The following is a 14,331-nucleotide window of genomic DNA, read 5'->3' on the forward strand; positions in this document are numbered from 1 at the left end:
TATTTCATTTTTTATTCATAGTACCTGTGGGAACTCCTAACATACAAACTTATTTGAAAAATTATGAGAGCTGGGATAACATCCTCCACCACCAAAATTATTATTTTGGCAATACAGGGTTTTTCAAACTGGGGAGTTGTGACACCCTAGCCTGTGGGCCCTGGCCTCTGCCTCCTTAAGGGGCGGGGGAAAGAAAGCGGCACAATGCCCAGGATCGCGCCACTCAGGGGGCTGCAGGGGCTTGGCTGGACTTTCCAGAGACTCCTGCAGCCTCCTGGGGGTGATAGCTCCACTTTCACTTTTGCAGCTTCGGGGAGACCTGCAGACGGTTGCGCAGGGCTCCCCGCACCCCCAGGAGGCTGCAGGAGGCTCTGGTAAGTGCACCCAAGCCCCTGTAGTCCCCTGAGCAGTGCAATCCTTGGGATCATGCCACTACCTTTCCCCTGTCCCCACTGCCTCCCCCCGCCTCCGCAAGGACTTACAGTAGTTTTCAAGCTCCCGGAGAGTTTGAAAACTGCTGTAGTAATAGTTTAAGAAACTAACACACAACAAAGGTACTGCTGTTGAAGACTGATATATTGGTCTTTCTGATCCTGTGAATGTCCAACCTTATTAGGGACTTAGTTCTGTGAAGATGAATGAAGTCTTGACCATGAATTACAGTAGGAGTAGGTGTTCTCTGTGACACTGCTCCTTCACCTCAGTCTGTGGCCACCTACAACTTCCACATATTGTATTAGTTTGGTTTCACTCTGCTTTTTGAGCGGACCCTAGCTTAAGTCTCATGCGCTGTATCAGGCAGACTTGTGGCTTCTAACAGCCCGATCCAATCCTTCAGCAGTGCCCAGAGGAGCAGAGGCACCAAAAAGGCTGTCATTGCATCCAATGGGGGAAGGGAAGCCCCCAGTGTCTCCAAGGGGTCAGGGAACATTTGTTCCCTTCTTCTTTTACCACTTCATGTGTCAAGGAAGATACAAAGTTCTGGTTCTTGCATTTCTAGAGGCCTCATCTGATGTTATTTGATGCTGTTGCAATATATCTTTGATGTTGTCTCTCCAGCGTTCTCTGGGTCTGCCTTGTGCTCTTTGCCCTTCTCTCTTAATATATGCCTTTGTTCCCTTATCCTGGGTAAAGCTGTTGTGACCCCAATGGTTCTCTCAGAGCTGCTAGCTGTTTTGCTGGCAAAGAACTGAGGAGGCACATGTAGGGCTTTGCAAGCCAGAAGGGGGCATAGAATTTGGTGGCAGAGTCTGCTGCCATCTCCACCACCCTCCTGGGCCTGATATTCCCCTCCCCAAAGAGCTGTTCTGCCAAGTGGCAGATAAATGTACCGCTGGTAGTTCTGTGGAGATGTCGGCTTGGCATTGAAGCCCAGCACTGACTGGCACAGGTCTTAGTGCTGGTGCCACATCCTTTCCACTAGCACAGAAATGTCTTACAGCACTTTTGCAATGGCAGTTGCCTGGGCAGCACAGCATAAAAGCTTGGTTCTTAACAATAGAAGTAACAGTCCTTTCCTTTCCAGTCTCAGCAACAACTTGCTACTTAGGATTGCTCCATATATTCCAACCAAGCTGAATTTGAGAGCTGGGTTTCATACTTGGAAGTGTGAAAAAGAAGTAAAACATGCTCCCCGTCAATGGTTCTGTACCCAAGATTTTTAACATTGCCATAGCTTTGTCTATGCCATATTTTTGCTATTTATGCTATATTTTTGCTATTGCCATAGCGTTGGCTTGGTCATATTTTTGCATATTTTTGCTATTTATGCTATATTTTTGCTATTGCCATAGCGTTGGCTTGGTCATGTCGTGAGAATGGATGATGGCCGGATCCCAAAGGATCTCCTCTATGGAGAACTCGTGCAAGGAAAGTGCCCTACAGGTAGACCACAGCTGCGATACAAGGACATCTGCAAGAGGGATCTGAAGGCCTTAGGGATGGACCTCAACAAGTGGGAAACCCTGGCCTCTGAACGGCCCGCTTGGAGGCAGGCTGTGCAGCATGGCCTTTCCCAGTTTGAAGAGACACTTTGCCAACAGTCTGAGGCTAAGAGGCAAAGAAGGAAGGCCCATAGCCAGGGAGACAGACCAGGGACAGACTGCACTTGCTCCCGGTGTGGAAGGGATTGTCACTCCCGGATTGGCCTTTTCAGCCACACTAGACGCTGTGCCAGAACCACCTTTCAGAGCGCGATACCATAGTCTTTCGAGACTGAAGGTTGCCAATACATAGCTTTTATAACATAATTCTCTTTGCCTCTTTAGAGATTTCTAAATATACACTCTTCTTGGATTTTCAATTTTTCTATTCCTTCTCCCCACATCACACAATCTTAAAAAGGGATGTTTCAAATACAAAACCATCAACAAAATGTCAGTTTGTAGGTTTTATTCTTCACATATTACAGGACAACCTGTCACTAGCCAAAATAATATTTTGTATTTAGTTCAGTAGTAAACACACATTGTCACATGTGACTATAGGACCCAGTATTTGTTTTGAAAACAGCTATGTTAAAAAAAGATTGCTTGACACTACAGGAACTGTATATATACAAAATTCACAATATTCAACAAAAACAGGCCCTGTTAACATGCATGTTGATTAAGCCATACAGAAACAATATTCAAGTGAAGGCTTGTTAACATCCCCCCTTTTTACCTGGATATGGCACACGACCTTTCGTTACAAGCTCTGTCAACAAAATTCCAAAAGACCAAACATCTGATTTAATTGTAAACCGACCATATAATGCAGCCTCAGGTGCTGTCCATTTAATTGGAAATTTGGCCCCTAAAAGAGTAAAGAGAGCAACACAGCATAAGCCTTCCTTTTAATACTGTTTATTTACAATTAACTTCTAACAATGTTGTATGGAAGGATACAACTCATAGAATATTTATAAATCTCATATAAGAATGAATGTGTTGAATATTTCTTCTTCAGCTACTATAATATACTCTTTATATTAAGGTAAGGAATGATCTGCTGTCTCTGATACAAGGTAAGAGTAAAGGTTTTTCCTTTCTGCACAGAAAACAGAATTTACAGTGGTAAGATATGAATATTATCTTCTGTTTGGCTGCTTCTAAAATGAAGACTGAAATAAATGTTAGTATAGTTTGCTGTGAATGACTGAATTTATTTTGCAAAAATATTTTGTGAAGTTTATCAATACTGCCATTTATATTTACTGGTCAGTGAAAAACTATATTTTTCTATCTTTAACCGATTAATGTATACAATAAATAAAACATTTTATTTGGTATTTTATTTGAATATTTGGTATTGCAATGTCTTTGGTTAGTTTTATTAATAAACTACTACTTGCACATGTGGGAGAGGACTAGCCTAGAAAGTTCTGACTCTTTAAGCATCCCTTGTTCTGTTGCTCCATTTTACCTCCTGGATGGCTTAAGCCATCAGCACAGTGACCAGCTTCTATATATGACTAACCAGCACATAGGCTGAACCCTATTCCTCATTAACAGCCTTGTATGCTGCTCACTGTGGAGGTGTCAAGAACCTGTAACTGTATATGAGCCCAGAAGCAGTCAGGCTCTTCCTTCAAAAGATATGCCCTATCCTACATGCCTTTCAAGTGGGTCAGTGGGTGTGTACAAGTCTTAAAGAACTTACTATGGAACAATCTCACTCGTGAAAATCTAAAGGTCTGTCCTAGCAACTTCTACTACTAGTCAACATGTTCAACTGGAAAAAAAATCCAACCAACACGTTCTGAAGCAATGAACGATTTAGGACCTAAATCATTTAAGGACCTAAATTTTAGGCAATTCAATCCATAGATTCATTATTTATGTAAGCCTGAAACAACTTGTGCAAGAACAACCTTGAGCTCTAACACCAAAGGTATTCACTTGAAAATACTAAGTTAGTGAAGGGCTCGCTGGATAGTCAAACTCTTAGAAATCTGATTTTCAGAACTGTATTGGCTCTCTAAATATCAGATCCTTCAAAGATGTGCTACATATGCCATATTAAGTTCTGATGTCTACTGAAATAAAATGATTTTTACATAATGTTTCTGTTGCTGAGTACCACAGTAAATGAAACAGTGAAGACAAATGAACATATATACATACCTGTAATGGAATTAAATAGAAATAACAATTCAGTTACCACTAGATTATGCTGATGAAAACCTCACATATACGAAATATTAATCCACTAATTCATAGTAACTCTGTTGGTTTGTGGGGTAAATAGATTTACCTTGTCTGGCAGTATACTCATTGTCCTCTATTAACCTTGCTAAACCAAAGTCTGCAATTTTGCACACCAAATTATCCCCCACAAGGATATTAGCTGCCCGAAGATCTCTATGAATGTAGTTCATTCTTTCAATGTAGGCCATACCATCTGCAATCTTAACAAAAGAAGAAAGCAAATTAACAATAGTGCTCAGTTCACAAAACACTTGACATGACATTTTAGCTTAAGTATTTCAAGAAAAACTGACTAAAACATACACTGGGCAGCCCAATCCTAACCTGCCCTGGAGCAGACAGGCTGGCCGGCCTGCTCTGCATCCAGAGAAGTGTTGGGGCTGCCTGCAGTTCAGCCTGGAGCAAGGGGAATTAATTCCCCTTACCCCGGGTACTGCCGTAGCAGCCCCCATGGGGCTACTTGGATCTGCACTACTTAAAGAGGTTAGGATCTGGCACAAGTGCCAGATCCTGACCCCACACCCTGCTCAACCACAGCCCACCCACGGGCCTGCCTGCCTGCCCCTGTCCTGGAATGCCTCCTTCCCACCTTTCCCCTTCTTCCACACTGGTCTGACTTGGCACTTGACAATATGGGGCTTGGGCCTTTTGTGCTGGCACTGCAGGGCTTGGGCCTGCCTCCCTCCTCACTTGGTGGCACCTCTGGGTGGGTGCAAAGAATTTGTGCCAGCCCATCTTTTTTTTTTGGATTGTGTCCTAAGTTGTTTAGTTATATATGTTACCGGTTGCAAACATAAAAGACCAACAGTACATGCTTATTTTTAGATTTAACAATGTATATTCTAGTCAAACATACAGTATTCAGTAATTATTTACAGCAGTTTTCAAGGATTATAACATTGTTAAATATACCTATACCAGTGGTTCTCAAACCGGGGCATCATGAAGGCCCAGCTAAATAGCCCTGGCCTCTGCTCCCTTAAGGGGTTGGGAGAGGGGGAGGCAGCAATGTGATCGCCAGAATCATGTCGCTTTGAAGGGGCACAGGGGCCTGGCTAGACTTACCACAGCCTGCTGCAACCTCCTGGGGGTGCAGGGAGCCCTGCTCCAACCTCCGCAGGGCTCCCCAACATGCAGAGAATGTAAAAGTAACGATTGCAACCCACTTCAGGTTTGCAATCGCGAAACTAGAAGTGGGTACCGATAGTTATTTTCACAGTCTCCACATGTTCGGGAGCCCTGTGGAGGCTAACACAGGGCTCCCTCCACCCCAGGGAAGCTGCAGCAGGCTGTGGTAAGTCCAGCCAAACCCCTTCAAAACGACGTGATCCTGGTGATCGTGCCACTGCCTCCCCCTTCCCCTCCAAGGACTTACTGCAGAGCTCAAACTCCCTGCAAGTTTGAGAATCGATGACTTATACACGTTAGAACAGATAATTATTTTCAGGCTATTCTACATGTTACCCGATTGCGCAATGCTACTTCTCTTAATTAAAAAAAAAAAAGTACCTGAGCTGCCATATCCACCAACTGCGGAAGCTTTAAATATTTCCCTTCTCCTTCCTTGAGAAAGTCTAGTAAACTACCTGCAAAAAGATATTAATGCAATAATATAGGGTAGCTAGAAATTTCTAAGAGTTATTATTAAAGGACCATGTAAGATACACTGTACTTCCTGCTTTTCGACTGTGCAGTCACTCAAATACTATTTTCTATACATGATGGTGTTTATTCAAACATAGCAATTATTTCACAAAATTGTGCATCAGACTCATCTTAAAAAATATTTTTTGCCTGTAGCCTGTCAGAAAACTTGCAACCCCATCTCCAATTGGCCCAGGCCAGGAGAAATAGCAGCAGCCCCCTGGAGGCAGGAACACCTGATAGCAGAAGGACATTGAGCAGAATGCTCAATATTGTGCTGATTGGATCAACACAACTCCTGTTGCTGAAGCAACCAGAAAGCTACATCCAAGCCATTTTGCCCAAGAAAAGGTAAAGCATGTTCAGATTGTTCTGAGGCCTTTAAAAGCCCAAGTCAAGCATGATAAAGAGGCAGCGCAGGAGCTTAAGGTTGATGGTTCTTGCTGGCTGCTATCTGCCTGCCAGTGGGACCTAGGAAAGCTGCTCCAAGGGAGGGGGCTTGGGTGCACTTCAGTCCTCTCCCCTCCAGGCGGTGGCACTGCTGGGGGGGGGGGCTGCACCAGGTGATGCACACAGATAGGGTGCCAAAAATTTTTAAATCATGGTATTTTCGAATACCATACATGTTATATCAATTGGTGTGTAATTTTATGCAGAATGCAATGAAACAAACTACATTGATATATCTCCATTCTGTCAAAAATTGTAGCCAATAAACAAGTGTGGGTGTGGCAATGGTACAGCACCATGCCCGGGGCATTGCCCTACCCACTGCATGGGAGGAGGTCCATCATAGGGGTGATGCACTGGCCTCCCACACCAGGTGATGCAGACTCTAGTGACGCCACTGCCTCCAGATGCACTTGGCCCCTTTCCTCTACCTCCTTTGCACAGCCCAGATTCAAGGGAAGGACCAGGATGCAGGTCTTGTTTGCTCCATGAGGCATCTGGTGAGCCACTGTGTGATACATGACGATATGGACAAGATTGGCCTATAGCCCGATCCAGGGGGGCTCTTCTTATGTTCTAGCCTGAATTACCAGAATCTGTTCAGAAGTAGTTAGTGCATCCTTAGGAAGCAGCAAGGAAAATAAAGGGATTGAAGGCAATCCTAGTCCCATTTGCCACTAACATGTGCATTAAGAATGTATATACTTTCACTCTGTCACACGTGCACGCAAATATGGAACTGACATTATCCACCCCCATGCTTGCAATGTAAAATCTTATTTCTGTTTTAGATGTAAAAGACTCTATAATATCAGAACATACATCTGGCATATAGTTTAGAAATCTAGTTATTCCAAGAGAAAAGAGAGCCTGATTGGGTTAGGCTCTAAACATATTACTGGCAATGAAGACCCAGGGAGGCGAGGCTATAGAGTGCATTGGTGGTAGGGTGATGCTTGCTGGGCAGTATGAAATTGGGGAATCTCCAAAGTTACACAGTGTATGAACAAGGCTTCTGATTTACTATAATGGTGTACATCCACACAGGACTACAGCCTAACCACTACAACTCACATTACACTTTTTCCATATTTGTATTCCCACCTAATAAGAAACATACCTTTTGTCATGAATTCAGTGACTATGAAAATTGGCTCCTCAGACACAACAGCATAAAGTGGAACAAGTTTATCATGCCTTAATTTTTTCATGATTTGAGCTTCTTGTAGGAAAGCCTCTGGCATCATTGTACCAGGTTTTAGTGTTTTGATTGCTACCTTTGTGGTTCCATTCCATGTTCCTATGGAAGCAGTGCATTTCACTATTAGTTACAATAAAGATACTTTCAGCATCACATAAATAGTATTATAACAGTGTGCATAGTCTATAAACTACTCCAATGCCCCTCCTTTAACATCATTAAAATTAATATTCCATGTCATGAGTCTTGAGGCTAATTTACAGCCCAATTCTATGTACGTGTACTCAGAAGTAAGTTCTAGTGAGTTCAGTAGGACCTACTAAGAACATAAGAACATACACGCTGAGTAAAGAACATAAGAACATACGAACATAAGAAAGTAAAGAACTGAGTTCATAAGTTGAGAACATAAGAACTGAGTAAGTTCTGAGTAAACTTCTGAGTAAACATAAGTTCTGAGTAAAGAACATAAGAACATACTCCCAGGGAAGTGTGCATAGTATATGACTGAAGCCTTAATCTATTGGTCTATCCTGTCCAGTAATATCTGCCATGCCTGGAAGCACCTCTCAAAGCCTACAGAATAGATCTTTCCTACCCTGGCTACTTGAATCCTTTTCATGGGTGGAGATGCTAGGGATTGCACTTTTGATCTTATGCATGTAAAGCATATGGTCTAACCCTAAGCAAAAACCTTTCCCCATGCGATACTTACCCATCCATACTTCACCAAAACAGCCTTGGCCCAGCTTAACTTCTAACCGCAAAGATTCTCTAGGAATTTCCCAGGCATCTTTTGCTAAGCCCTGTGTCTGAGGTTTCACAGTTGGACACACAGTTGTTAACTTATGACACAGACCATCAGCGTGCTCTGGAAATCAGAAATGTTTTCATTTATTTTCATAGTCACATACTTATTTAAAACATTTGTACCTCACCCTTCATAAGGCCTACCAGGACAGCTAATATATTCTAAAAACAAGCAATTGTCATTTTGACTAGATTAATCTAGTCAATGTCTCTAATCAAACCAACAGAGATTTTTATAATCTTTCACACACATTATCTGTGATCAGATAATCTCAAATTTCATTCATAAAGTAATATATAAAACTATGGAATTTAAGACTTGCCTGTATAGTGTTTGACCAGCTTTTGTAAAGATTCAAATTGTGCTCGAGTAGTTATGTAATATCCACCATTGTCAAGTTTCCTAATTTTGTAGTGTTTCACGTTGTCACCTCTGACCTCATCCCAGTCACGTATAGAGAGGGAATAAGCACCTAGGAAAAAATTCGTAGTTTAAAATGTTGCTTCTGCAAATATATTTATAAACATGTCTTTTAGCTTATAAAGTAACAATTTTATATATAGATACCTTTTGTGGTTTCACTTTCTCGGACTAAGAAAATACCACGTTGGTTCCCAGGATTTAAAAGCAATCTCTCTGCATCTTTCCTGCCCATCTTACCAAAATACCATCTAGAGAATTGAAAGAAAAATATATGCTGAAGGAATGAGCCTGTTGCAATATTCTGATGACATTAGCAGTGTAATAATCCATTACAAGATAGGCCCAAATGCGTAATTCTGACTGAAGTAAAGGCTATGGTAGGAGCATTTCACAGAGAAATCACTCCATCTAGATCTTCAATAAAATGAACTTTAAAAAAGAAAAGGTTTCAACAGGAGCCATGACATAGTGATGACGTAACAGAATCATGAGATTTGCTTCATGGGCCTGGCATTCTAGGCACAATTTTACAGTAGCCACTATACGGCATTGATGAATTTAATATTTATAACTATATTAATCAATAAAATATTTTATTGTGCACTATCCTGTTCTATCTCAAACTTCCATAATGAACAAATACAACTTAAAGTTATGTAACCAAATATTTAAAGACATAATTCCAGCTAAATATATGCTGGGTCCTTTTCTCATTTGTGGAGAACTTAAGAAATAGTACAAATCTCTCCTGCTGTTTCTTACTTTCTCCATACTTCCGGTGCAAATGAGAGAAGACTCTGCCTCTTCCTAAACCTAAGGACTCAGCAAAAAGAAGTGGATGAATGGCTACCATAATTAAACAAGCCAACCTTTGTGGAATACCATAACATTTCAAAACGGCAATAAAAGAGAGAGGACACTACTTTTATCCAAGATTCAGATGACATAAACCAAGACTCAGGACAACAAATGTTGCATGATAAATTAATGCTTGGAGCATCCATGTCAAGCTATTGTGTGAGTCATCGGCCATTGCTATTCAATTCCACCCACTGAAAGTTAATGGAAGGTTGGTTTCATAATTTACAAGTACTACTTCAACACTATCCAAATGGATGTGCTATTAACTGTGTACCACGGAGCCTGTTGCCCTTAGTAACTAGGATAAAAAGGTAAAAAGTACTGGTTAAAGGCATTAAAAAAAACTGCCAAGTTATGTACTCTTATTTTCTGTCAAACTTCCACACAGCACTAGGTTACGTACCTTCCTCACAGTACTAGGTTACTGATCTACAGCAGAATTTTGCTATTGTAATCATGCATATAAGTATGGATGCTATGGAGCCACCTTTAGCACTTCGGATATTTAATTCAACATCAGATTATCTCGGTAGATTTAAATATATTTCATTATAAAATTTGGTGCAAAATACAAACAAGTGTGTTGGAAGGCAGTCTATTCTGTGACTTCCTTAGCAGGAAAAACAAACCCAGCCTTTTGGCTAAAGCACAAGACATTTCGTACTGTTGTAGGTGCTCCTTTCCTGACTTCAAGGACTTGATTTATAATTTCAGAGTCTCTACGAAACATTTTAAAGCACAGATGGAAGCAAAAATGGTGTGCATTTTAGGTCTGGTTCACACAATAATCTTTATTTACTTTATCTTTACTCTTAATCCAGAAGTCTCTGATAGCCTGCAAAATCTCTATTTAAGACAGTTATACTCTGCCTTTTCATTCACAATGGGGTACCCAGTTTCAACTATTTCTATAAGCTTCAGGCAACTGGAGAGGCTCTTAGCCCTCTCCTGGGCACCATGCATAAGGATGTAGATATTAAAGTTAATAACACAGGTACAAATGTTCAGGCAGCAAAAGCAGTTGTTCCAAATAGTCGCTGAACACGGTGCCTGTTTGGATTATCTATTACTGTATACCTAGACAACTTCAACTATTTTGTTGCAAGTGCTAAAGTACTGTTAGCTCTGACAAGATACTAGTGAAGCTGTATTGCATTCCAATATATTGGAATCTGACGGGTAACACTGCGGTCAGCATAGCCATTTATTCAGAAGGTGTATGAGATTCTTATTTGAGTAACACAGCATTACAATCACCCTTATTCATGTAGTTGAACTTTTAGATCTAAATACAGTTCAACCAGGACAGCTGACACCAATGAAGTACTGAAGCAGATAAAAACAGAGGTTTGTATTTTTCTTACCACAAAATTCTTCCTTCCAAAAAATTAAAGAACTACTCTAAAATGACATCAATTAAGGGTTTAGCTCCAGCTACTTTCCTAGTATATGCAGGCTGTGATGGGCTAATAGGGGTAGCAGCTGCTACAATTATAAATATCAGATTTGGAACTGAACACACTTGACAAAATTTCTGTTTATGAAAACCCACATAATTCCATTATTTAAAATACAACCAACATTAGCTTAATCCTATCCTTATAGGCACTTAGACTGGTCATCTTTTGTCTATAATTTTTCTGCCTACATTTCTGTTAAAAGTTACAGGTAAAGTGACTGACAAAGGATGAAATAAAGCCTTACTCTTCTGCTTGAATAGAGTCTGCAGGAGCTACATAGTTGCTAGGGATGTAGCCACTCTTTCCAGTTGCAATGGATCTTGCTTCCCACCAGTCTCCTTCCCTGAAAAAACAAGAATAGTTACACTGGATATACATGAGCAATAGTTTACTTTGTAGCAAATGAAATGACATCTATAGATGAACATCAGTTCTCTCTTCATCCAATTAGAAGTTTATGTAGCATTACAGTGGTTTTCCAAGTATGTTGTGTCAAACAGAAGAATATTTTTCATAAAAGAGCCTTAAATAAGCAGTAAAAAGCAAAATTAGGATCTGGAAGGTGGCCCTTAAGTGCTCTAGTATCTCAAGTTAGAAAGCCCTGAAAGAAGCAGAATGTCCTCCTACCCTCCAAACAAAATGGAAACAGAGCCTAGATCGTGGACACACACAATTACTTCTCTCAGTTCAGGGAAAGTGAAAAAGTAGTTCTATTTTAAGAAGATTCTGGATCTTCTATGATACTACACTGAACTTTTGGAAGCATCTTGTTGAAGGTAACACCATGGCAAACACAGTGATACCCAATTTAATACGAGATTGTGTAGCTAATTGCAATGCTTTGGAGATATTCTTCTTTACAATAAAAATAGAGGGTCCAATCTAATTTCCTTTTTGAACAGGTTTCACTTCTTCTTGCATGTGCTATTCTGCAGGCCAGAATTTTCTGTCTCTGACCCTCTCTCCTCACAACTGTGAACACACAACTGTGCTGATGGTACAGCTATGTTTGCCTAACAGTACACCAAAAGATTCAATAAAAGCAGATTTATAGTTGAGCAACGATACTTACGTGTTATTTATTATCTGGAATCGTTCACCCTTCTTGAATGAAAGGTCATCTGTAGTTCTAGCTTCATAGTCATATAAGGCCACAAAAACAGTAACACCACCTTAGGAAAAACAAAGATACAGAAAATATGTTATCTTGCTAAAACACAGCAAAAGTACAAACCAAATACATGATTGCATTAAATTAAATTTTGAAAGTAACTAATTAGTATTAAAGTAGTACATGGAAAGAATGTCTGCAAATGTTTTCAAACTACAAGAATTGACTGTCATATTAAATATGATACCCTGTTTCTAACTTGTGTTGACCAAATCAGATTATTTATAAACATGAGGCAAACATGTCCTACTGTGTCTTCTTGGGGCAACTGTCCTACTGGTGCTTTCCAGATGCTCACATGCCTTTCAAACATTACAGGAAAAAAGCTGATATCCAGGAACTACTTGGACTCATTTTTTATGTAATATGCTACAATGATTGAACTGTCTTTTCCAACTGATAAAATACAGACACAAGGGGGACAATGGGAAGCAAGTCTGAGACATGTACAATAGATGAGTACTTAAGTAAGAAAGGTGCTGTCGCCTGACAACTAAAATGAGGACCGAGTCAGTCAACCTATCTATTGGAGATTCCATGTTAATTCCCATGTTCCTCCTCTTTCCTCACAGGCAACCAAGCAGCCATTAACAGAAGTTCTGTGCCTTTTTAGAGTAAATGACGGACAGTAGTATAACAGATGCAGCATAGCCAGCATGAAGATGCAGTGCTGGGGAAAGCTGCTTTTCTTTCATGTAACTTCCAAGGGCACAGGGGCCCAACAAGACAAAAGATTGGCAACCCTATAATACTTAGTCATGCTATCTGAACTCACTTAGCAACTGATGCTGTTCAGAATAAACTGTGACTGTTTAAGCAGCCTTCCTGATGATCAGCAAATAGAACTACCACTCTCTATGGTTGGGTGCTCAAGCAGGAAAGACTGTGTGACAGACTTCTTCACATGCCACTAAGATGAATGCCCTCAGTTTGCTCATACTTTGGCACTTTGAGCAGCTTGGACCACCCCCTCACCCTTGCTCATGCTCCTTGTTCAACTGACTGCCCTCTACACACACACCCCTTATTACTAATACCCAACTGAGCCCAGCAGTTGGGCTGCTTTAAGTGGAAGACTGACTGTAAGCAAATCCAGGCAACCATTCTAATGAATGCTGCTGGGGGGGGGGGGAGGAGATGGCTAGATGAAGGGAGGTGGAGAAAATGAGATAACCTAAGGCAGAGAAAGGGAGGCAGTTACCTGAGCAAAAATACTGGGACAAGAGCTAGTCATTCTAATTTGCTATCATACTGGATTCCAAGGTATATGCATGTGTCTCTACCCAGTCCTTCCCCCCCCCCCCAGATATCCTAGTCTGAGATGGAATCAAAGACCTCTTCTGAGTTAAGCTTCTGCTTTTCTACTGAGGTGCTGTATGGAACCAAGATACAATCTTTTGCCTCATACAGAAGGCAAAAAAGGAGAAATGGAAAGAGTAGGCCATGGTTTCAAATCTCATCACGGGTCTTATCTTTGCTTTTATGACTATATGGTTATTCTTTGTGGAAAATGAGGCCTGGGTTCTGGTTCTGCTGTCTCTCACTTTTTCCATCTATTACTGACACCTGCAAATCTCTAAAAAAAACATAGGCTGCACACTGGGCAGGTCACAAAACATCTCCCATTTTCCCTTGGATAGACTTTTCCAATTGTACTGCATGGTGCTGCCAGTTATGGACTTGCTATTCTAGATTGTTCCTTCTTTATGCATATAACCCCAAAATATCCCAAAAAATTCCAGGTTGTGGAACTCCTTCTAAGAGGTAAGGTTGGTGCCATACTGGTTTCAGTTTTGGCACTGGCTAAAAACTTTTCTGTTTGGCCTTTTCTGTTTGGCCTGTTTATGATTACAGGTTGAGACTAATTGTTTGCTTGGATGGCAAAAAAAAGGAACTCTAGCAAATCAATTTTAAAAAACAAGGGTTTCTTTGCTCCAGTGATTTTAAAACAGCCTTGCTGACCTTTGTGCTGTTAAGACAGAGTCATTAAGAAGACAATCCAAAAATCAGTCTCTCTCAAAGTGCTTAGAAAGGCTTCACTCTGACCCCTCCCTTCACCAATGCAAATTATCTTTCTTTCAATGCTCAGGGGGAAGGGAGAGAGAAGGATTGATGGATTG

The 14,331-nt window shown here is 40.8% G+C and overlaps 1 protein-coding gene across 1 annotated transcript in view; it reads right to left on the reverse strand.

The window, feature by feature from the left end:
- The window catches only part of YES1 (YES proto-oncogene 1, Src family tyrosine kinase), a 46,820-nt gene that overhangs the window by 4,528 nt on the left and 27,961 nt on the right, over positions 1-14,331 (reverse strand). Inside the window, exons 3-11 of the mRNA XM_066626693.1 lie at positions 12,113-12,212; positions 11,285-11,383; positions 8,864-8,967; positions 8,619-8,768; positions 8,201-8,356; positions 7,405-7,584; positions 5,700-5,776; positions 4,237-4,390; positions 2,665-2,796 (exon numbers count right to left, since the gene is read on the reverse strand). Of these exons, the coding sequence (XP_066482790.1) occupies positions 2,665-2,796; positions 4,237-4,390; positions 5,700-5,776; positions 7,405-7,584; positions 8,201-8,356; positions 8,619-8,768; positions 8,864-8,967; positions 11,285-11,383; positions 12,113-12,212 (1,152 nt within the window). The remainder of the gene's footprint in view (positions 1-2,664; positions 2,797-4,236; positions 4,391-5,699; positions 5,777-7,404; positions 7,585-8,200; positions 8,357-8,618; positions 8,769-8,863; positions 8,968-11,284; positions 11,384-12,112; positions 12,213-14,331) is intronic.

Source organism: Tiliqua scincoides, chromosome 4, assembly GCF_035046505.1.
Source record: "Tiliqua scincoides isolate rTilSci1 chromosome 4, rTilSci1.hap2, whole genome shotgun sequence".
NCBI lineage: Eukaryota > Metazoa > Chordata > Lepidosauria > Squamata > Scincidae > Tiliqua > Tiliqua scincoides.